At 39.9% G+C, this 25,698-nt stretch overlaps 1 protein-coding gene across 1 annotated transcript in view; it reads right to left on the reverse strand.

Moving 5' to 3' along the window:
* Nucleotides 1-25,698, reverse strand: part of mfsd2b (MFSD2 lysolipid transporter B, sphingolipid) — an 83,434-nt gene that overhangs the window by 20,333 nt on the left and 37,403 nt on the right. The window contains 2 exon segments of the mRNA XM_069888100.1: nt 12,876-12,966; nt 22,468-22,661. Coding sequence (XP_069744201.1) covers nt 12,876-12,966; nt 22,468-22,661 — 285 coding nt within the window.

Here is a 25,698-nt window from a genome sequence, read left to right on the forward strand (position 1 = left end):
AATAAAATGGCATCGCCTAGTGTATAAAGATTTGGTTGATGCTGCTCGCTGTTGGGGCGACTCTCTTAAAATGTCTCCTTATCCCTGCTTAGTAAGTAAGAGTCACCCCAGTCAGAGGCTTTATCTGTAAACTTGGGGGGAGAGGGGTTAATTATCTATAATTTAATTTTCATCTTCTAGGCAGCTCCGTGGAGGGGGAGAAACCTGCAGATGCAGCAACAGTTAAATGTTTTCCAAGAATGTGAGTGAAATTAAAATACAATGCTTTAAGGTTTATACATTCACACAAGTGAAGATTAGTCAGTGCAAGTATAGAATTTTTGTCTTTTAAACTGCTTATTCTTTTTTTTTTTTTTTTTAATTTTTTTTTTTTTTCACACCATAAATCACATTAGCCATGATATACACAATTTCTTTTTCACACATATACAGTGACTTTTTCTCCCCCCCCCCTTTCCTCCCAAACCACCCCCCCACCCCCCCTCTCATCCATTTTAGGTATACAATCTAGGTTGCATTAATCCAGTCAGACAATGTTGTCATTCAACAAAATTACACCAGAAATTCTACTGAGTCCATTCTTTTCTTTCCTTCTCCTTCCATCAACTTAGGTAATGTTTGTCCCCGGTAGGTTTTCGCTATTGTATTTAATGTAAGGCTCCTATACTTGTTCGAATATTTCAATATTATTTCTTAACCAATATGTTATTTTTTCTAATGGAATACATTTATTCATTTAAATTTGGTAGTTTATTCCTTTTAATTTGGTTATGTATTCCATTAATATTTAAAGACATATAGTTCAGCGTAGCCCTTTTATATTTTGTTTATCTTCTCTTTCCGTTTTTCCATCATTACCTTTCCTCCTTTTCCATTTCTGTTTTCTTATTTTCAACTCTTTATAAGACAACATTCCTACAACATCCAACATTTTCCTTATTCTCCTATTTCTATCTTATTTATTCCCAATCTCCCATTCACCTCCTGAGTTGTCCTTTATCCCTTGTCGGACAACCACATCTCCCCTCTCCATTTGGATTTGCGAATCCACTCGCAAGCGTCAACTGATTTTGCAGTGACCGCTATTTCCCCCCTCCCCGCCTCCCCCAGAAAAGATTTCACTTTTCATATGTCACAAAGGTCACTCTTTTAATTCCCTCCTTATTCTCTCTATTCCATTACCTTCCCTTATTAATTCTTGTCTATACTATCTATATTTTCCTCTAAGTACAGATACATTCACGTATGCTCCTTGTCTCTATTCACTCTTATACCTCTTCACCCGCATACATATCAATCGTGATCATTTTTACTCTCATTACCCGTCTTCATCCCTCAGTCTATTTTTGTCTTTACCCACATACATATCAATTGTGATCATCTTAACTCTCATTACCCGTCTTCCTCCCTCAGTCTATTTTTGTAATTGTTCTGCAAATTTTCGTGCTTCTTCTGGATCCGAGAATAGTCTGTTTTGTTGTCCTGGAATAAATATTTTCAATACCGCTGGATGCTTTAGTATGAATTTATACCCTTTCTTCCATAAAATCGCCTTTGCTGTATTGAACTCTTTTCTCTTCTTTAGGAGTTCAAAACTTATATCTGGATAAATGAAGATTTTTTGCCCTTTATACTCCAGTGGTTTGTTGCCCTCTCTTACTTTTTCCATTGTCTTCTCCAGTACCTTTTCTCTTGTAGTATATCTTAGGAATTTTACTACAATCGATCTTGGTTTTTGTTGTGGTTGTGGTTTAGAGGCCAATACTCTATGTGCCCTTTCTATTTCCAATTCTTGCTGTAGTTCTGGACATCCTAGGGTCTTAGGGATCCACTCTTTTATAAACTCCCTCATATTCTTGCCTTCTTCATCTTCCTTAAGGCCCACTATCTTTATGTTATTTCTTCTGTTATGGTTTTCCATTGTATCTATTTTTTGAGCTAGTAGTTCTTGTGTCTCTTTAGTTTTTTTATTAGATTTCTCCAATTTCTTTTTTAAGTCTTCTACCTCCATTTCTGCTGCTACTGCCCGCTCTTCCATCTTGTCCATTTTCTTTCCCATTTCTGTTAAGGTCATCTCCATTTTATTTATTTTCTCTTCTGTGTTGTTTATTCTTTTTCTTAAATCCTTAAATTCCTGTGTTTGCCATTCTTTAAATGATTCCATGTATCCTCTAATAAGAGCAAGTATATCCTTTACCTTGCCTCTCTTTTCTTCTTCTATTTCACCATACTCTTCCTCTTCTTCTTCCTCTGGGTTGGCCATCTGTTGTTTCTTTGTTGCCCTTTCCTCCTCTTCTATCTTGTTTCTGTTGTCTTCTGTGGTCTCTTCTTGCTGCAGGTGTTCTGCAGCTGTCGTTGCCGGCTGTGGAGATCGACTCCCCAGCTGGTCCCCCCTCCCGTCGGTGTGTTTTTTTTCATTCGCATCGCGCATGCGCGAAACTTCGCGCATGCGCGGTTGCGCACTTTTACTCGGCTCTGCGAGCCATTTTTGTAGTCCATTATTTACCGACCTGAGGGAGCGGGTTTCTCTCTCCGCAGCGGGCCTCTTCGGACAGGTAAGGCCTTCACCTTTTTCCTCCTTTGTCTTCTCTTCCTCTCTTCTTACCGTTGCTTTCGACTTTTCTTTTTTTGTCGCCATCTTCTTTCCACCTTTATACTCACTTTTCTGTAACTTTTATTTCTGTGCCTTTGTGTTTTCTCTCGTTTTTCCCGACTTTTCTGGAGAGGGCTGGAGTTCACCGTCCGGCCACTACTCCATCGCGTGACTCCTCCCCTAAACTGCTTATTCTTAATGCAGGTGTATTAGTTAGGCATTGTAAGAGTAAGACTCAAGTGACCGGATAATACACTTATCCGATATCTACCAATCTCCATGGGTGCCAGATACCAGGAGTTTTACTGTATAACCATATAATTGTTTACGGCATGCAAACAGGCCATGTAATTCAGTTAAGAAATGTATTTTAAAATCCTTTTAAGATTGTGAAAAAAAATTAAAGGCACGTCCTTAGATTATTTAAATCTGAGTCATCTGGTCATAAATTGATGCTATCATATTAATTACAAATGTTCCACAAGTGAGGAGTCAACAGAAAATCTGTCTAATCTGATAGTTTCCCATTAGCTATTTTTAGTTAAAATTATCAATTTCACTTTTTCAATGTTTGCTGCTGAAATTTTAATCACGTTCTATTTTGTCTTGACTTGTTTAGAGGTACAGTAGCATTTTGGTTGAGTTACTGCCTGAGGAACTAGAGTTCTGAACCATTAATCTAGTGACAGAAGAATACAAGAATACAGGAGTAGGAAATTTGTCCCCTCAAGCCTGTCCAATATGACCATGGCTGATTTGCTCCAGGCATCTACTGTGAGAGTTCCCCACAGCCCTCAATTTTTAAAAAAAACTTCTTCATTAAATAGGCAAAATCATCTCGCTTACACAACACTCTGAAAGAGAGAATTCCAGAACTCCATCACATTTCTGCACACCTGTTTCACCACGTGCAACTTTATTTATTTGAAATTCTTCTACCAGTTCGAAACATCTCAACATTCACCTTCCTATGGCTCTAAGGATCTCTGCATGGTTCAAAAATGCCATCCCTCATTCTTTCACACCAAAGAATATTGATCTAATTTCTTCAGCCTACTGTGACAGGACAATCTTCTCAACCTAGGAATGAACTTAATGAATCTTGTTTGAACTCCCTCTTTGAATTAACAGGATATTCTTTCTTGAATAAGGGTACCAAAACTGTTTACAGTACTCCAGGAATGGCTTCACCAGTACCATGCCCAATTGTAATGAGACTTCCCTATTTCTAATCCGTAACACTCCTGCAATAAAGGAAGCTATTTCCATGTAAACTCTTGCACTAGCTACTTGCCAACTTTTGTGCTTCATTTATTTTGCTCATCTGCTTTTGTTCTCCATTTAGATAATAGTCTGCATTTCGATTCCTTTTGTTGAAACACATATCAATTTCCCACATTTACTCCATTCCCCAAGTTTTCCCCACTCATGCAGCTTAACTATGTCCTGTTGCAAAGTCATCAGATTCTCACTAAAACTCCTCAAACCAGATCAGGTTTGATGAAACTACAGTGGAACCGCATTATAATGTGATGGTTTAGGTCCAAAAAAAAAATCGCATTGTGAAAAAAACCAGGGTTATGCTAAATCAGGGTTCATGAAAAACAGTGGTTTCAATAAAAAGAGAATACATGTACAATACCTGTATTTGTAATCATTTTTTTATTTCTTACAATCATCATTTTATTTCTTAAAAAAGAAATCGACTGTTCGTTGCTTGAACGCAATGTGTCACTGGCGATGAGCGAAACCCAACATGCCTCTGAACTGGAGGACTTGTATGTGGTCCACATCCTGGGTCTCCAGCCAATGCAGGCTGGCCTCGAGGTACTTAATGTCTTCAGACACTTTTGAGGGTGGGGGTGGAGTCTCCTCATTATCATCCTCCTGTGGTTTTGGATCCAGTGCTCTAGTAATGTTATGGACAATCTCGGAATTCGTCAGGTGCTCATATGTTGGGCAATCATCATCGGCAGAGAACCACTGGTGAAGATCCTCTTTGCTAATTTCAAACAGCCTCTCTGCCTCACGCACCTGTTCATCTGCAAAGTTGTCAAGTTCTTGCTCATCATCATCTTCATCTTCCTTGGTGGATTGAAAAGGCTGGACCCAGACCCTTCTCCCAGCATTTTTCCACACACGAGGAGCTGAGTGCTGCCCAGCCCTTCCCACCTAAGTGGCAGACTTCCTTAATGTTCTTGCTTTCAGATAGTCTTCCAGCATTGCTGATTCATCTACAATTCTACAAACTAATTCACACCTGTAATTCTGCTTGAACACGGAGATGATCCCCTGATCTCGGGGCTGGGTCTTAGATGTAGTGTTCTTTGGGAGGTAAGAACCTTGGATCTTTGTGTCACGGCCAACTAGGTTGGCAGCTGGCAGATGGGCAGGACAGTTGTCAAGCAAAAGAAGAGCTTTGAGTTCTAGCTTTTGTGGGTGCAAATGAGCATGGACAGCAGGGACAAAAGTTTTGTAAAACCAATCCTCAAGGATGACACTGGTCATCCAAGCATTCGAAAGGTAATGACTTCACGTTGACATGGCAGAAACAGCATGGTGAGTGAAATTTGTCAATCATGTGTGGTTTTACCATATGTGTTCCAGCCTTGTTAACACAAAATAACAATGTCACATGATCTTTGTATTGTTTGAACCCCTCATGTCGATGCTAGACAGTGTATAGTTTGGGATCATCTTGTAGCAGAGGCCTGTTTCATCACAGTTGTACATTTGTTCTTCGACACAGCCACCTTCTTCGGAGGGGATGTTTAGTTCTGCCAGGTATTCGATGGTGGTGACACTGTCAGCTGAGCGAATTTCTCCAAACACTAACACTTGAGAAATCCTGTGACGGCATTTAAACTGGTCTAGCCATCCATTACTAGCTTTGAACTGTGAGGTTACTCCATTGATCAGCTGGTCAAGCTTCTCAGATTGAGCTTTGAGAAAAGGCCCTGAAATTGGAAGGCCTTCTGAACACGCTTGAACAAAATGCTCGTACAGGAAGTTGTCGAGGCTCACATCTTTGAGTGTCTTCATGCATTTGGCCTTTAGTCCTGCCTCTTCCTCAACTTTCCAAAGTGATGCACGTAACTTATCTTCCTGAGATTTCCAGCTATGAAACGTTGATTCAGGTATGCAAAGCTCGTGCAACTTGGGTTTGACTTTTATTCTTGATCTCATCAAGTGCGTGAAGCTTTATCTTTCACAGAAAAAGTGTTTCATTTTCTATCAATGTGTTCCATTTTGAAAAAAAATTCACTTCTGGAAAGAGCAAAAAAAAAGGTTGAATGCCGTTATATCCGGATTCATGTTAAATTGGGGCACATTAAATAAAGGTTCCACTGTATTGGGCTGACATCAAAAAACAAATCCAATCTGGTTCACTAATATCCCTCAGAGGAAATATGCTGTTTTTATCCAGTCTATTCTATGCATAACTCCAAAATCATTGATATTGTTGGCTTTAACGGACTCCTCAGGGGAATTATGTATGGGAATTAATGCTGGTATTTCATATGCATTAATACATTAAAATAACAATATTTAATAATATATTCACTCAAGCATTTGAGGATCACAGAATCCTTTATTTCATTCCAGATACTATCCGTGTAACCTTCTGGAATGATATTTCAATTAAGACCTTAACTTCCCAACACATTCTATTTTTCATTAAGGTAATAAAAAAGGGCCAGGTTTATAGCAATCCTGAGCAGAGTTATAATCTACAAAAATGGTCTACAAGAAACACAGCTTTAAATGAACCAAGGTTGTCTGAAGTGATCAGAGGAAGAGAAAATATCGGTCTCATCTGACATTAAAATTAGGACACTATAAACTAATTTTGAGCTCTACAGTTTTGACAAATTAATTGTTCATTAAGTGTAGTAATTTTCTGACCCAATGTTAATTAAGTGGCCATTATTTTTTGCCCAGGGCTTCTGTTGAAAATGGAGATTAAATGTTGGTGGAAGTAAAAAAGTGACAATATTTCAGCAGTTCATTATATATCCTGTCAGATTTTTTTTCCATCGGAGCACAGAAAAGAACATGAGAAATAAATCAGGAGTGGGCCATTTGGCCAATAACTAGTTGCCCATTCAGAGCCAGCTCTTCAGCGCTTGACGTCCTGCTTTGCGGAAACTGCCAAAATGTTTGGCCTGGAAGTCAGCCTGAAGAAAACTGAGGTCCTCCATCAGCCAGCTCCCCACCATGACTACCAGCCCCCCCACATCTCCATCGGGCACACAAAACTCAAAACGGTCAACCAGTTTACCTATCTCGGCTGCACCATTTCATCAGATGCAAGGATCGACAATGAGATAGACAACAGACTCGCCAAGGCAAATAGCGCCTTTGGAAGACTACACAAAAGAGTCTGGAAAAACAACCAACTGAAAAACCTCACAAAGATAAGCGTATACAGAGCCGTTGTCATACCCACACTCCTGTTCGGCTCCGAATCATGGGTCCTCTACCGGCACCACCTACGGCTCCTAGAACGCTTCCACCAGCGTTGTCTCCGCTCCATCCTCAACATCCATTGGAGCGCTCACACCCCTAACGTCGAGGTACTCGAGATGGCAGAGGTTGACAGCATCGAGTCCACGCTGCTGAAGATCCAGCTGCGCTGGATGGGTCACGTCTCCAGAATGGAGGACCATCGCCTTCCCAAGATCGTGTTATATGGCGAGCTCTCCACTGGCCACCGTGACAGAGGTGCACCAAAGAAAAGGTACAAGGACTGCCTAAAGAAATCTCTTGGTGCCTGCCACATTGACCCCCACCAGTGGGCTGATAACGCCTCAAACCGTGCATCTTGGCACTTCAGTTCGGCGGGCAGCAACCTCCTTTGAAGAAGACCGCAGAGCCCACCTCATTGACAAAAGGCAAAGGAGGAAAAACCCAACACCCAACCCCAACCCACCAATTTTCCCCTGCAGCCGCTGCAACCGTGTCTGCCTGTCCCGCATTGGACTTGTCAGCCACAAACGAGCCTGCAGCTGACGTGGACTTTTACCCCCTCCATAAATCTTTGTCCGCGAAGCCAAGCCAAAGAAGATACCTTTCCTGTACTATCCTCACTCTCTCAACTCCCTTAATATTAAAAAAAATTATTTCTACTTTCTTTCCTATTTCAAGTGAATAATGTAATTTTTTCCATTATATGTACCATGTCCTCACTCATTCATGTAGCCCATTTATATGTCCTCCAACACAAATGCAGTGGAAAATCCATATCCACATAATCTTTTATCTATTTCTTTTGGCCAATCTGTTGACTGCCATTTCTGAGTAATCGCCAAGTTAATGTCTGAACATGCCACGTGCCCATGCTATTAGTGGGGACAAATCCTATTTATTTAAATCTGGAAACATTGGTGCAGATCGGAAGAACTGAAATTGGAACTTAACCAGCAAAAGTGCTCATCTCACTAGCTTTTCCACCTGGTTCACAAATGTCCTTCAAAGGCATCCTTACTCAGTCTGAACAATATGTGAATCCAGGAGCACCAATATGATTGACACGACTTTAAAGCAATTAGGGATAGGAAATTACGAATGCCGTTGGGGATGGTTTAAACTGATATGGCAGGGAGATGGGAATCGAGGCAGAAAGACAGAACAAATCAATGCAGAGACCAACATAAAAGTTAGAAAAGAGAAAAGCATGAGTGGGGTACAGAAAAGTCAAGTGCAAATGAAACTGATTACTAGATTCTGCAAAGAGAATGGGTTTAAAGGCGCTTAACCTGAATGTCTGTAGAATTCAAAACAAAGTCAGTAAATTTGTAGCACAAATCAGAACAAAGGAGTACAATTTAGTAGTCATAACAGAAAAGTGGTTGCAGGGGAAATAATTGGGAATTAAATATCCAAGGGTATCAGGTAATATGGAAGAATAGGTAGGAAGGTTAGGGAGATGGAGTGGTGGGTTAGTGCTCTCAATCAAGGATGAGATCAGGGATTTTTTTTAGACCTATGGCACGGCAACAAGCCTTTCTGGCTCACAAACCCATGCTGCCCAAATACCCCAAATAATCTACAATCCCCATACATTTTGAAAGGTGGGAGGAAACAGGAACACCCAGAGGAAACCCACACAGACCCTGGGAGAACGTACAAAAGTATTTCATTGGCACAGGTAATAAGTGATGTATTCTATGAACCAATCAATTTAAAAAGAAAATATTTTCACTATTTTGACTTTATTTATGAGAATTTAGCAACTGGGGGTTGGCTGTCCCAGTTCCATTATTAAAGCCAACCTTGTTTCCAATATTCGTCATTGCCTCCTTGAAAGAAGGAACTTGCTTTTATTAAGCATTCTGGGCATTTCACAATACATGTGCATGGAGTCTATGGATCAGTGGAAAACACTGCACAAATGGAAAAAAGCATGACTGTAGAAAGACCAATGGAATGGATAACTAACTCAGTTGTTTCTATGGAGTTTCTGAAAAGGAGCACAACAGTAAGACAAGCTAATCTACTTAAAAATCTCATGTAAAAGAGACACTAGAATATGTTCTGGGCATCAGCCTCGATTGATGCCACAGTCGTAGAGTTTGAACCTATCACCTTTTGAGTCAGAGACATGAGTGCTAAAACACAAAGGAAATAACTTATTCAAGTTTCAATTCATTCTATTAATTCATTGAACCTCATCCCTCAATGTATATCCTTTTCACCTTATTGGAGTATATATTCTGTTCTATATTCAATTCTTATTCAAGGACTTCCCTGATCCAGTTAACTTTTATCTCTTCTTTCTTTACAGACCATTAAACATTGATTTCTTCTAGTCAAACAGCCTTTCATTTCTTTTTCTTCCTTCACATTGACCTCTGTGGAAGGTTTCTCGCAGCACCTTTCTGCAGTTATAGTAATTTGTTAGGGTTATGTCACTCACAGAACTAAGTTAACCAATATTACTCTGTTTGATGGATTAAAATCTGTTTCTCAGAGCATTCTTGCAATTTTATCAGGATAAATTATGAATTAATTTAAATGTGAATTAAGTAAAACATGAGAATCTGTAGACACCATGGTTGAAGTAAATCAAACCTGCAGACACACAAGTGAAGTGTAATTTCTCCGTCTACGCCACATCTGTTCGCAAGATGTGGTCATCCAGTCCAGATCTTCCAAAATGTCTCTCTCTTCTTCCACAAACGTGATTCCCTTCCACCACTATCAACTCAGCCCTAACCTGCATTTCCTCCATTTTCTGCTCATCTGCCCAGGTCCCCTCTGCCCCCAGAAGCAACAAACATAGAATCCCCCTTGTCCTCATCCACCACCCACCAGCCTCTGCATCCAACACATTATCCTTAGGAATTCACGGCATTTACAACAGGATCCTACTACCAGACACATCTTCCCCTCTCTGTCTTCCATAGCGACTGCTCCCTCCATGACTCCCTTGTGCACTCATCCCATCCCACCAATTTCACCCTCTCCCCCTCCCTGGTACATTTCCCTGTGGACGCAGGAGGAGCCACACTTGCACCCACACCTCCTCCCTCACCACACTCTGGGGCCACAAACAGGCCTTTCAAGTGAAGCAACACTTCACTTGTGTATCCACAGGATTGATTTACTGCATCCAATGCTCCCTTTATGGCCTTTTTCATCTCTGAGACTGGGTGCAGACTGGGAGATTGCTTCTCCGAATCCCATCGCTTTGCACTGTTCGTACCCGTGACAGTCACCTCCCAGTAGCCAACTATTCAGTTGTGTCACACTCCCATTCTCATGTCTGTCCATGGCTTTATGTACTATTCCACCAAGACCACCCGTAAATAAGAGGAACAACACCTGATTTTCTGACTGAGCACTCTCCAGCCAGCTGGCATTAACATAGATTTTTACGGTTTCTGCTAATCTGCTCTCCTTCCCCCCTTACCTCTCTACTCACCTAATCATCCCTCCTCCCCTTGCTTTCTCCTGTCCCTTCCCTCACTTCTCCACCTATTGCCTCCTCCTTTGTGACCCCACCTCTTTTATTCAGAAGCCTGCCAACATTTTTCCATACCTTGATAAAGGGCTCAAGCCTGAAACATCAGTTATGTATTTTTATCTTCACTACATTAAGGACACTGTTTGACCTACTGAGTTTCTCCATCACTGTGTTTTTATTTACAGTGTAAATTCTTGTCTTAAACACTTATCATTCAAATGTTCACTAAGCCCTCCAAGACACCATTATCACTCCACACTTGTTTTTTTTCTGTCAGTTATTTTGTTATTAAACATTGGAAGAATAAAATCTTGAAAAGTTCATTATTTCTTCTGAATACTGAGGCAGAATCAAGACATGAACATTTCATGGTAATTTTTTCCACAATATTTCTTCCTGATATGCTCTTGCAGATCAAGTAAAAAAAGAAACACTGCTACAAATGTGAAGGGAAACAGAGAAATAAATAATTGAAACAGCATATTAGCACTTTAGATATTAGTCTTTCTCCTTTGCAGCTTTGTAATTAGCATTTTCTATTTGTATCTGTTGTTTATTTCCATTATTCTCTCACAATGGGAAGAAATTACTTCAATAAAATTCATGCAAGCTACAGAGGACCTGGATTTCACAGTTTTTTGAATTTTACATTATGATTCAGTTTTTTTATTGTTACACTTTGGAATGTATAATCATTGATTATTCTGGTCCCAGTGGCCACCCATTCCAATTCCCTGCCCCATTCTCATGCTGACATGTCTGTCATTGATCTCATGCACTGCCAGACTGAGACTATCTGCAAATTGGGGAAACAACACCTCATATTCTGCATGGGCATCCTCCCACTGGATGACATTGTCTCCGGATTCCATTAGCAACCCCCCCCCACTTCAACATCTTTCCCTATGTCTTTTTTCCTCCAGCCCTGTCACTCTCTTCCCTTTTCCTTCTGTCTCCTTTACCCCAGCTCTGCATTCACAAAGCTAACCCCTCTCCCCCAATCAATTCTCACCTTCTTCTCTTCTGTTCTCTCCATTTCCAATTAACACCTTTTATGTGTGGTTTTGTACTCCACCCCCTCCCACCCCCACCACTGCCCTCTCTTATAATTCAGACACTTCCCTGCTTTTTATTCATACCTTGAAGAAGGGCTCAGGCCCGAAACACCGGTTATATCTTGTGACCTTCTATGAACGCTGTAAAACCTGCTGAGTTCCAGCAGCATTTCTGTGTTTTTACTACAATCACAGCATCTGCAGACTTTTGTCTTTCATGCCCTTATCTGATCACCACCTTTGTGTATGGCTGCATCAAATGGTGCAAGTACAATTTCACCATGCCTGAAGTTCCGCCTGTTTCTAGTATGGCAAAGCAGACCATGTTGCTGCCATATCATGTTACCCTCATGGAAATATTTATGTTACTATCATTCAATCTGGGAGTAGATTGCACAGAACAAGCCGTAAGGGTTTGTGGAGAAAGCAGATATTGTCCGAATTGTTTCCCTGGCAGACAGCCAAAGTTATTTGTAGAATTATCCATCACCAGAACATTCAAATGAACATCAAGACCTTGTTTCACTGGGGACAAAAAGGGCCTGACATGCCAGATCCTTCATTCTCAACCAGAGTTTCAATCCTGCTGAACTTCATGAAGGTGTTCTGGGGATGAGACATTCATCCACTTGCCTTTGGAATGAGCGTTTGCCAAGATGTTTGCAGGGATTTGCAGGATCTTTTTGTCGAGGTTCATCCTGAGCAGTAACAAAATATAGGTCTTTACAGGTTACTTCCAGGGATACATATTGAAACAAAAAAATGACTGCTGTTTGGAGATCATGAACTTGGTGAATTAGACACTTCGGAATGCTCACAACTTGCTGCTCTTCCAGAGCAAGGAGTTGTCCATTGGCAAATTTGCAGACTGGAACATTCCAAGATGCAGTACTATGTGCTGATGAAGGTACTAAAGCTTGGTGCAGCCATTGCAAATGTTCTGTGGGGGAAAAGGCCACATTGGAAGAGCGTAAGGGACTGGACCTTGTGCAATAATCTCTCAAATATGATGAAATGTTTGGAAATGGAAAATTTGATACCATGTTAACATTTTGTACATATTTTAAATGAATATACAAAGAATTGTGAATGTTGGCATAAGAAGATCTTGTATATTTGCAGATTTTGTGGATCAAGAATATTTTGAGTATAATGTACAATTAATAACAATCCTTTCTCTGAAAACAACAAATTACTTGTGCATTTCAAAAGTATTTCAGCATGACAGTGGCTCCACACCATCAGAGGAGTTACTTACCATCTCTTTCTTTCACGCCAAAGAACAGAACAATTGTACAAAAAATGTAAATGGCTCCGACAACACCAGCAGCAATCATGTACGAATCTTTCTGCAAAAGGAGCAGGGACAATAAAGTTTAAATGCTACAATTGAGGAAACAAAAACAAGGATGATATACATTACATATTCAGATTTCTAAACAAAATGAGAGAATTTGACTTGGGTTAATGTACAGGAATAGAATCAAATCAACCATCAGTTTCCCATGCCACAATTATTGCTATCATCTCAAACTGCTTTCATAATTTTAAATAAATAAGCAAAGTAGAATAAAACTGAGACAATCACACTTCAGTATTAAACATCTAATGGTTAAATCATGAGGTTACTGAAAGGGATAAGGTGACCACATGTTGAGTATCTATACTTTTCTATTTGTCTACAAACTTGCAAAGTGTATGGAGTTAGTAGGGATTCAAAGAGAGCTGCTCCACTATCCATCTTAGCCTTGAAAACATTCAATAATACCACTTCCAAAGCTTTCTCGAACGCCAAGATTCATGACAAAAGAAATTCACCTGATCTGTCTTTCTAAAAAATTAAAAAATAACATTTATAGCACAGTAAAAATTGATTCTGGCCATTTAAACCCATGCCACCCATTTACACCCAAGTTAATCTATAACCCCAAATATTTTGGAGGGTGGGAGGAAACTGGAGCACCCAGGGAAAACCCACGCAGACACAGGGAGAATGTACAAACTCTAAAGACAGCACTGGATTCAAACCCAGGTTATTGGAGCTGTAATAGCACTAACCGCTATGCTAATCGTGTGAGCAGTCCCATATTCTGAAACAATGCTCTCTAATTCTAGATTCTCCCAAAAAGGAATGTAACTTCCCATCATCACTGTGCCTTTTAAAAATAGATATGAATTATAAATTAGGTTATTCAACAGTCACTTAGATTTATACAGTAGAGAAACAGCTCATAGTCCACCTTGTCCATGCCAACCATTAAGTATCCTTTTATACTAATTATACTTGCATGCATTTGGTTCATAGCCTCTATGGCTTGGCAATTAAAACTGAATCCAGATACTTTTTAAATCTTGTGAGAGTGTTTGCTGCTGTTATCTTCCCGGGTAAGTTGCCATTGCACTGCTTAATTTACCAGCTGATCAATTTTGTTCTGTTACTTTTGACTTCAAGTCAAGTTTATTGTCATCTGATTGTACAAATACAACCTGACAAATCAGTGTCCTCTAGTTCTCAGCGCACAACATACTGACATAAAACCAGACATAACACACATACAGACAAATACTACATATGCAGGACAAGTATTCTTGCCATTAAATAAATAAATAAAAATTGTTTTGTTCAATTGAGAGTCTTGGATGTTTAGTGTGAGAAGTTCCTTTGGCCGTTCAGCATTCTCACTGCCAGTGGAAATAAGCTATTTCTCACCCTGGTGGTGCTGGCTCTAATACTCCTGTATCTCTTCCCCGACAGGAGCAGCTGAAAGATGCTGAGGGCATGGAAGGGGTCTTCAATGAGTTTGTGCACACTCTTCAGACAACGATCCTGGTGGATCACGTCGAAGATGGGGAAAAAGACTTCAGTGATCCTCTCTGCCACTCATATGGTCCTGTAGCTTGACCTCTGACCCATTTCTCTTCAGCAATCATACCAGACTGTGATGCAGCCATCCAGGATGCTCTCGATAGAGCTCCTATAGAAAGTTGACATAATGGTGGCCAGTAGACCTTCCTACTTCTATCTTCTCAGGAAATGCAGTTGCTGTTGTGCCTTCCTGACAAGTGAGGAGATGTTAAGTGTCCATGATAGGTCATTAGTTAAGTTAACTCCTTGCTGAAAAGCAACTTATCCCAAACCACTCATTCTGGATCTTTTCTCATTTCCTCAAAATTGGCTTTTCTCTCATTTAGAATCTCAACTCAAAGAAGACCAGACCTATTCGTCTCCATAATTAACTTGAAACTAATGGCATTATGATCATTCGATCCAAAATGTTTCCCTACACATTGTTCTGTCACCTGTCTTGTCTCGTTCCTGAATAGGAGATCCAGTATTTCACTCACTCTAGTTGGTACCTTTATATATTGATTTAGAAAACTTTCCTGAACACATATGGCAAACTCCAAGCTATCCAGCCCTTTTACAGTATGAGAGTCCCAGTCAATATGTGGGAAGTTAAAATCTCCTACTATCACAACCTTATGCTTCCTGCAGCTCTCTGCTATCTCTACAGATATGCTTCTACAATTCTCGTTGATTATTGGGCAATTTATAATATAACCCCATGAATATGGTCCAAAAGTAACCCTGGAAATTATAGGCCAGTGAGTGTGATGTCAGTAGTAGGTAAATTATTGGAAGGTGTTCTAATAGATTGGATATACAATTATTTGGATATCCAGGAACTGATTAGGGATAGTCAGAAGGGCTTTGTGTGTGGTAGGTCATGTTTAACCAATCTTATAGAGTTTTTCGAGTAGGTCACCAGGAAAATTGACAAAGGCTGTGGTTGTTGTCTACATGGACTTTAGTAAGGCCTTTGACAAGGCCCACATGGGAGGTTAGTCAGAAAGATTCAGACGCTAGGTATTCATGGTGAAGTAGTGAACTGGATTCAACAATGTCTGGAGAAGCCTAAGAGTAGTGGCAGATGATTGCTTCTCAGACTGGAGGCTTATGACTAGTGGTGTGCCCAAGGGATTGGTGCTGGACCCATTGTTGTTTGTTATCTATATCAATGATCTGGACAATAATGTGGTAAACTGGATCAGCAAGTTTGCAGATGACACTAAGACTGGAGGTGTTGTGAACAGCAAAGAAAGTTTTCAAAGCTTGTAGAGGGATCTGGACAAATTGGAAAAATAACAGATGGAATTTAATGCAGACAAGTGTGAGGACTTACATTTTGGAAGGACAAACCAAGAAAGGACATACAGGGTAAATGGTAGGACCCTGAGAAGTGCAGTAGAACAGAGGGATCTGGGAATTCAGATACATAATTCCCTGAAAGTGGTGTCATAAGTGGATAGCTCAGTGGTTAGAGCACTGGTCTTGTAAATCAGGGGCTGTGAGTTTGTTCCTCACTGGCACCTCATTTCTATGAGGGACGGTTGACAAAGTGGCGACTCTGTCTTCCTTACAGTAGACAAAGTTAAAGAATTTCATGTATGTTATATTCTAAATGTAGTATTATATAATATAATCATGGCAATAATGGAACCTTTACTTTAAAGAGAGTGTTTGGCACATTGCCTTTCATAAATCAAAGTATTGAGTATAGGAACTGGATTGGTAAAGTTCTATAAGACATTGATGAGGCCAAATTTGGAGTACTGTGCGCTGTTTTGGTCACTTAAGTACGGAAAGATATAAATAAGAGAGAAAGAGAGCAGAGAGATTAACTAGGATGGTACCTGGACTTCAGAAACTGAGTTACAGGAAAGGTTAAACTTTATTCCCTGAAGCATAGAAAAATGAGGGGAATTTGTTAGAATTATTAGGGAGATAGACAGAATAAATGTAGATTGGCTTTTTCCACTGAGGGTAGGTGAGATACAAACCAAAGAACATGGGTTAAGCATGAAAGTGGAAAAGTTTACGGGGAACATGAGGGGAAACTTGTTCACACAGAGAATGATGGATGTGTGGATTGAGCTGTCAGCTGAAATGGTGAATGTGGTTTCAATTTTAACATTTAAGAAGAATTTGAACAGGCACATGGATGGGAGAGGTTTGAAGGGCTATGGACTGGGTGCAGATCAGTGGAACTAAGCAACAAAAAAAAAGATCTGGAACAGACTTGAAGGGCTGAAGGGGCTGATTTCTGTGCTGTAATGTTCTAAGGTTCTTCAAAGAGCTCAATCAAATTAGTCAAGCAGGATCTCCCTCCCACAAAGCCATGCAGATTACCTTGATCAACATCTGCCTTTTCAAGTGGCGATTAATCCTGTCCCTTAGAATTTTTTCTTCCTACCACTGACATTAGATTAACTGGCCTGTAATTACCTGGCTTAACCCTGCTGCTCTTCTTGAATAAATGTACCTCATTCCTTTCTTTTTCTTTGGCTTGGCTTCGCGGACGAAGATTTATGGAGGGGGTAAAAGTCCACGTCAGCTGCAGGCTCGTTTGTGGCTGACAAGTCCGATGCGGGACAGGCAGACACGGTTGCAGCGGCTGCAGGGGAAAAATGGTTGGTTGGGGTTGGGTGTTGGGTTTTTCCTCCTTTGCCTTTTGTCAGTGTGGTGGGCTCTGCGGTCTTCTTCAAAGGAGGTTGCTGCCCGCCAAACTGTGAGGCGCCAAGATGCACGGTTTGAGGCGATATCAGCCCACTGGCGGTGGTCAATGTGGCAGGCACCAAGAAATTTCTTTAGGCAGTCCTTGTACCTTTTCTTTGGTGCACCTCTGTCACGGTGGCCAGTGGAGAGCTCGCCATATAACACGATCTTGGGAAGGCGATGGTCCTCCATTCTGGAGACGTGACCCACCCAGCGCAGCTGGATCTTCAGCAGCGTGGACTCGATGCTGTCGGCCTCTGCCATCTCGAGTACTTCGACGTTAGGGATGAAAGCGCTCCAATGGATGTTGAGGATGGAGCAGAGACAACGCTGGTGGAAGCGTTCTAGGAGCCGTAGGTGATGCCGGTAGAGGACCCATGATTCGGAGCCGAACAGGAGTGTGGGTATGACAACGGCTCTGTATACGCTTATCTTTGTGAGGTTTTTCAGTTGGTTGTTTTTCCAGACTCTTTTGTGTAGTCTTCCAAAGGCGCTATTTGCCTTGGCGAGTCTGTTGTCTATCTCATTGTCGATCCTTGCATCTGATGAAATGGTGCAGCCGAGATAGGTAAACTGGTTGACTGTTTTGAGTTTTGTGTGGCCGATGGAGATGTGGGGGGGGGGGGGGGGGGGGCTGGTAGTCATGGTGGGGAGCTGGCTGATGGAGGACCTCAGTTTTCTTCAGGCTGACTTCCAGGCCAAACATTTTGGCAGTTTCCGCAAAGCAGGACGTCAAGCGCTGAAGAGCTGGCTCTGAATGGGCAACTAAAGCGGCATCGTCTGCAAAGAACAACAAGTTCACGGACAAGTTTCTCTTGTGTCTTGGTGTGACCTTGCAGGCGCCTCAGATTGAAGAGACTGCCATCCGTGCGGTACCGGATGTAAACAGCGTCTTCACATTCCTTTAATCATCCGGAAACTTACGTATGGCCAGCAGATATAAAAATCTGTCAGTGGCCCACCAATTGCCTCACAAACATTGAAAAAAAAATAAGGCTTTGTCCTGCCCTTGTCTCATCAAAGACGCTCAGGGTGCTTCTTAGACAGTGCTTCAGCATATGCCAGCCAAGGTCCCCTAAACTTCACTGCATTACCACGAAATCATGACTTATGAGTGAAAAGACATATCCTCATACATTGAGTATGACCATGAGGAGACCAAAATTATAAAAATAACATGAAAAAATTATTCAGGTTATGAAAAGCTTTTCCTCCTGGGTTTCAAAAGAGATGACTGTGTAAATTGGAAGTGCATAAAGCATGACTTTTTGGAGCTCCCCCCCATTTAAGAAATGCTCACTTCCGATAGGGAATGAAGGCAATTGAATAAAAAAATGGTTGCTCATTAGTTTAACATGTTACTGGAAATATTAGAATATGTAAACAAGGATGCAGAGATGGCACACTTAAAAAAAAATTAAGTTGATTAATGACTAGCAATATTGATTTGAAACTGATAGGTCATGCTTGATGGTTTAATTGACTTCTTTTCAAGAAAAACTGAAGTACACAGGAGAACATCCACGTTATTTAGTCATTTGATAACATTTCACATGGAAAATTTTTGCCAAAATTAGATTGGATGGCATTGAAGTCAAATTATTAAACTGGATTCAAGATTATAAAAATCTGAAAGCAGGGAAAATGGGATTGGGAAGGGGTTCATTCTGGTGTGGCACAAGGGCTTAGGTTAGTCCTCAAAAGCTCACCATATTTATTAACGACATAGATAGTTGAATATGAATCCCCTATGTCAGCTTACTAATGGCACAAGGTATTCCAAGAAAGCTTAAATTTAAACAGGGGAAATCTCTGGCACATGTATATAATTTCCAATAAAAGATTTCAATTCTGGTAAATAAAAATAATTTAAAAAAATCAGATGCTGGAAATCTGAAATACTAATTTAAAAAATTATTTTTCTATCTTTTTATTAATCAAATTATAGGTAAACAATACACGAGGAAAATAGGAGTACATAATCAAGAAGGGGAAAATATCACTATATGACATCAAATGATGTAACATATTGCATTACACCATAATTAATGAATATGTTCTCATCTCCTCAAACTGAAATCTTCAAAAAAAAATGTTATTATATAAAACCCCACCTAATCTAAGGAAATAAAAGACTGGCATCCTATCCTGAGAATTTATAAATAAAAATTAATCATCTGGTCTTTACCAACAAAGAGAAAATATATAAAATTAAATATATTCCGGAAGGGAAAACAATTATACTAACTAAATCATGTGGAATTAATTTACAAAAGGTCACCAAATCTCTTCAAATTTAACAGAAGTATCAAATATATGACTCCTAACTCTCTCTAAATTTAAACATGACATAATTTGAGAGAATCACTGAGTCAAAATAGGTGGATTAGAATCTTTCCATTTAAATAAAATAGCTCTTCTAGCCAACTATGTGGAAAAGGCTACAACCGATGTGTGGAAGTGGGAACTCGTCCCACTTCTGGAACTCGTCCCACTTCTGGAACTATAATTCCAAAAATAGCACTTAATGGGTTAGGTTGCAAACTGATTTCTAGTATAGCTGACAAAGTCTTAAAAATATCTATCCAATACCTCTCCAATATAGGGCATGACTAAAATATATGAGTTAGAGAAGCCACTTTTGATTTATGTCTATCATAAATAGGACTAACATTAGAAAAAATATGGGACAAATTGTCTTTCAACATATGAACCCGATGTACCACTTCAAACCGAATCAAACATATTGAAGAGGTAGTAACCAATCCAAAAATCTTTTCCCATAATTCCTCTGGAAGATGTAACTGAAGTTCTTCTTTCCAGGCCCTTTTTATTTTGTCATTAGAATTTGATTGTAATCTTAATAACTAATAAATATTATATATATTACCACCGCCAGTGGTCTGATATCGCCTCAAACCGTGCATCTTGGCGCCTCACAGCTTGGCGGGCAGCAACCTCCTTTGAAGAAGACCGCAGAGCCCACCTCACTGACAAAAGACAAAGGAGGAAAAGCCCAATACCCAACCCCAACCAACCAATTTTCCCTTGCAACCACTGTAACCGTGTCTGCCTGTCCCGCATCGGACTTGTCAGCCACAAACGAGCCTGCAGCTGACATGGACATTACCCCTCAATAAATCTTCGTCCGTGAAGCCAAACCAAAGGAAGGACCTATTAAACCCTTATGAGAAGGATTCAAATGAAAAAAGTATCAATCAAATCTGGTTGGTACTGAAATAATAATTAAAAAAATTAAGGTAGGATACAGATTATTCATGATCTCACAGAGCAGTAAACTTGTTCTTGAGGCTGAATGGCCTTCCCTTGTTCCTACTCCTTAAAAATATTGGGGTAAATTCTGTGCTGCTTATGAGAAATTTACATTAAGAGGGAATGCAAGTCAGGAAAGGGTTATAGCTTTGTCCTCCACATGCAGTTCCTTTAATGGTGCAGCCACCAGCGTTCTCTCAGCTCCATCCTCAACATTCATTGGAGCGATTTCATCCCTAACATTGAAGTACTCAAGATGGCAGAGGCCGACAGCATCGAATCCACGCTGCTGAAGATCTAACTGTGCTGGGTAGGTCATGTCTCCAGAATGGAGGACCATCGCCTTCCCAAGATTGTGTTATTTGGCGAGCTCTCCACTGGCCACCATGACAGAGGTGCACCAAAGAAGAGGTACAAGGACTGCCTAAAGAAATCTCTTGGTGCCTGCCACATTGACCACCGCCAGTGGGCTGATATTGCCTCAAACCGTGTATCTTGGCGCCTCACAGTTTGGCAGGCAGCAACCTCCTTTGAAGAAGACCACAGAGCCCACCTCACTGACAAAAGACAAAGGAGGAAAAACCCAACACCCAACCCCAACCAACCAATTTTCTCTTGCAACCGCTGCAATCGTGTCTGCCTGTCCCGCATCGGACTTGTCAGCCACAAACGAGCCTGCAGCTGACGTGGACATTACCCCTCCATAAATCTTCGTCCGCGAAGTCAAGCCAAAGAGTTCCTTTAAGCACAGCTCACCTAACAGAAGGGAGTCTTTAGAGAGGGAAAGTAAGCATAAATTGCAAGTTATATAATTGTGAGAATATTAACAATTATTATCAAATAATAATTATTAAATACAATTATTAGCTGTTCTAACTGCATTAAAAACATTATAATCTTACATGAAGCATTTATTTAATAAGCTTTGTTTTATGAAGTGACATTTATGTTGAATGAAAGAATTAGTAATATTTCTTTGGAAGTTTATTGGTGGTTGTGATTTTTGACTGGAGGACATTTAATACTGACATAAGATATTTGATATTTCTTGTTGGAGAATCTCGGATAGAGGAATTAACTTTCCTTAACCAATATCTTATGCTTCAAAGAGCAAAAAGTATATTTTAAAATTCTGTTTTCTAAGGAGAATTAATATGCCAGTGACATTTCTACCAAAAGTCCATTTCTACCATAAAGAGCCAAATGTTTATCAATTTGGTAGAACAGATGCTGAGTGAATCCAGAATTTTCTATTTACATTTAAGATTTCTAGTACCTACGGGTTACTTTTTTGTTTTTAAAAAAAATATTTATTTGTTGTTTAAAACCAAATGTGAACTGATTTCAGGGGTTTTAAAAGCCACCTGCCTTCTGAGTTTAAAGAAAGTTTCCCAGAATAAGCAAAAATAGCATCGCTGGAAAGATAGCAAAATAATGATTCACTAAACAGTTCAAGTAAGAATATTGAGGGGGTGAAATATACAAAGAGATAGAGAGAAAACTATGCATAATAGGGGTAGGAGCTTTGATCATTAATTGAAAAGAACATGGAACAAGTTCCATGTTCCTATTCTATTTTGGAATGCCAGACAGTGATCTGTCATTGATTTGAATGTAGAGCTTCCTATTGTTGAATTGTTTCCTGGTAGCAATTTTTTCTTTGTACACTAATTGCCTTTGGGGTATAATATTAATACCCCAATCAATGTCACTGTAAGACAAGAATACTTTCCTCTTGGAACAATAATTTTTACTCACTGTAGAGTGGGTGGGATAGGCAGTGTTTCCTGAACCATGGCATCTCAGCAATCTTACTCTAAATGAGGTTGGATAGAGGATATGGTGGAACAGCAGAAGAACCTCAAGACCACTGATATCCCCAAACCAATATATAACTTCCACATCCCAGCTCTTCATCAGGATTTTTTGTAGGGATGAAGAACTAATACCTAAGAAAGCATTCATTTCCAAATTTCTCCTCTACCTATCCAATTCTGGAACCTCCGGCTAAATTACTTACTGAATGAGAGAGCAAGTCTTTAAGCTTGAAGGTGCTGATGTTGCCATCAAGCTGACTAATTATCTTCGTGGAGTTGATATTGGCAACTTTTGACATGTTCTGTTGAAAGCAGTGATTGAAGGCATGTCCCTGTGCAACAATCTGCCCCTGGATGGCAGCTCCAATCATTGTTCCAAATGCTTCCATTGTCATACCTGTAGCAGAAAAAGAAAAATGCTGGATTCCTTTCAATAACCTACCTAATGACTTGTCATGGTGCTTCGTTATAGCAAGAAAATTCAACAGTGTATTATGATGAGGTAGAAATTCACCCTCAGTCATTTGCTTTAAATGTTTCCATGAAACCAAATTTTGGGAGTGGAATACAATCTGCAACTTACCACATTGTGCATTTAATCCAAGCAATTGCAGAAAAAAATCCACTGCTTCTCTTTATTTCTTTATCAACTTTTCTCCCATAGGTTTGTTAGCAACTATAGATGTCACACCTTACTGTCCTTGATGAAGGAACATTGCAACATACAGTAATGCTTCTTTCATCACCTGTTTGTACACTTGCTGATTTACAAAGGCATGGGATGTTGATGCTAAGAAATGGAACATTTCAGTAGCAAGCACCTATAGTTTTACCATAATACTTGATGCAGAAGGTAAACTTAATATCTCTCTTCCATCTTCCTTTTGTTCAATATTTAAAATCAAAATCTTTAACATGGAAAGATAAGCTACACCATTGCATTTTTGTTTGCATTTTAAGTGAAAATATAAATATATAGGAATTAAGTGGAATTGAATTTTTGCAGTTTGAATTATAAACATATCTCAGAATCAGTACATGTGACCCTGAAATTAAAAATTCAGGGATCAAAGAGGTAAAATAATAGTGATTTAAATGAGCGTGATTAAGAATAATGAGACAAAGCTTCACATGCTACCCATGTGCTGACTTCATAGTTGCAATGAGTCCATCCTTTCTTGCAGAAATCACATTCTCTCCATATCTATTAATTATGTATTTCCTTTAAAATGTTCTTTGAACCCTTTTTTCATCTCTGCTTCAATAGCCCCTTTTCATATTTGCAAGTGGTCCCAGGAATTAACAGCCAATTGGCCTTTAAAGTCTCCAGTGTGAAAGGAAAATTATCTCAATGCCTGCATCAGATGATGTCACCTCATTCCGGGGATAGACTGCCTCGACCCCTAGTACAATCCCCAGTATCAGCAGATGCCGGCATTGCAATCAGGCAACTGTGGTATGGGAAATTGCATTGTGGGATTGAAATTACCAATTTTTAAACAGCATGGTAGGGCCATAGAGCACAATTTATAAAGACCGTGGGAAAAAGCGATGGCAGATCTGACTTCCCAGAATGCCATGCAGTAGAGAAACCCCTCCATGAGTACTCCATGCATGCAGCTGTACACACAGCCCTTTCTCTGCTGTCTGGCATTCTGAGAGGCCAGGTCCACCATCACTTTTCCCCCCACGGTCTTTGTAAATTGTACACGATAGCACTACAAACTTTCCCATGCTGTATAAATTGTACACGATAGTGCTACCAACAAATGTTTAAAAATTGTCCGCTATTGCTATTTATTGCTAATACTTTCCCACGGTCCTTCATAAAGGTTTATATAGGTCGGCACAACAACAACAGGGGCTGAAGGGCTCATACTATGCCGTACATAAAGTTTATTTATGTTATAATTATGCATGATTAATTTTGTTCAAATATAAATCATAATATATTGATTAGGATTTAGGATAGGTCCACCATCACTCAATGACATCACCGGTAGTAGTGTGAAAGCATTCAGTGTCCTAGTTAGGAGTAATGAAGTGTGAAAAGCCAAACCCTCATCCCTAAACGGGACAATGAATGGCCGATTTAGTGGGACACAAATGTGAAAGGGGCTAATTATTGTGCAATTCTAAGGTTCTTTGTCTGAATTAAACTGTGCCAGACATCCCTTCTTGTTCTGGTACAAAAGAGCACAAAACGTTGGCTACCCTTTACTTCATGATACTATCTCCTTAGGCTGTTTATTCCCGGGCTATTTGACCCACCACCCCCCCCCCCCCCCCCACCCCAGTTCGGGAGCATTCACACTGGCAGGTAAACTGGTAAATTGACTGTTAATTATTGGGTTCAAGGGCCAGTATGAAAGGGGCTATTGATGCTGTGTGACTTGCTGAGTTTCTCCAGCACATTTGTGTATTGCACTATAATAGCAGCATCTGCAGACTTTCCTGTTTATCGCCTTCTTGTTCTGGACATCCTAATTAATTTTTGACTCCTGATTTTTTAGTCCATTGCTATAATAAACTTAGTTCCTTTCTCTTGAAATCAATGAGTAGGTCATCTGAACTTGCAAATACAACAGAGCTTCCTTAATATTTCTTCACACTCAGAATAAAACTAGAGCTTTTCTTTCATACACTTAGCAAAAGATGACTACCTAAAAGCAAATTGCCATCAGCGCTTTTATGCCAAGGAATGTTTCTGGAAATCATGGCGTGTCTCCTTGAATAGCATAAGCACACAGTGAGAAGACTTGTCAAGTGGCATGAATTGAATGGTGCAGTTTACGATCAAATGGGCCTTGAAACAGGATCCTCACTGAAGGAAAACAACCTTAACTGAGGTTGTAGATTTGGGTGGAAAAGTGGTTCCTGAGATTGTCTAAGTGTGTTTCATCTTGTTCTCATATGTGTGAGTTCTTAGACAACACATGGATGAAGGAAAAAGTTCTTTAAAGTTGTTGTAAACAGCACATGAGGCATGTATGAGGCTGTAAGCCTCCATTACAGATCTGCATACTGTGTGTTATCTCCCTGCTGGCAGCCAAGTCTAATCAAATGGTAAGGCATTGCTAGTTGCATTGCAACCACAATCACTATCATTACATCTCCCTTTCTTAAAAGTAGCTTACTTTTAACTAACATGTTTTCTTTGTATAACTCTGCAATTTTAACTTTAACATCAAGAACTTACATTTTCATTATTATCAATATTGTTAACATTTTTAAAATTTGTTTTGTGTGTTCACATTTACATGCACTAAAATGATGAGCAAATAAGATAGCACTACTTCATTCTATACCAGGAGTCTTTAAATTTTCTCAATGAGTCTCTTAGGAGGATACACGTGTCTTGATGATCTCCTGATTAATTGTGCTTGAATCTGAGTTGTTGCCTCAGACAATGTCTTCTCAGATGTGCATTCAGG

The sequence above is a fragment of the Narcine bancroftii genome, chromosome 6 (genome assembly GCF_036971445.1).
Source record: "Narcine bancroftii isolate sNarBan1 chromosome 6, sNarBan1.hap1, whole genome shotgun sequence".
NCBI classification, from domain to species: domain Eukaryota; kingdom Metazoa; phylum Chordata; class Chondrichthyes; order Torpediniformes; family Narcinidae; genus Narcine; species Narcine bancroftii.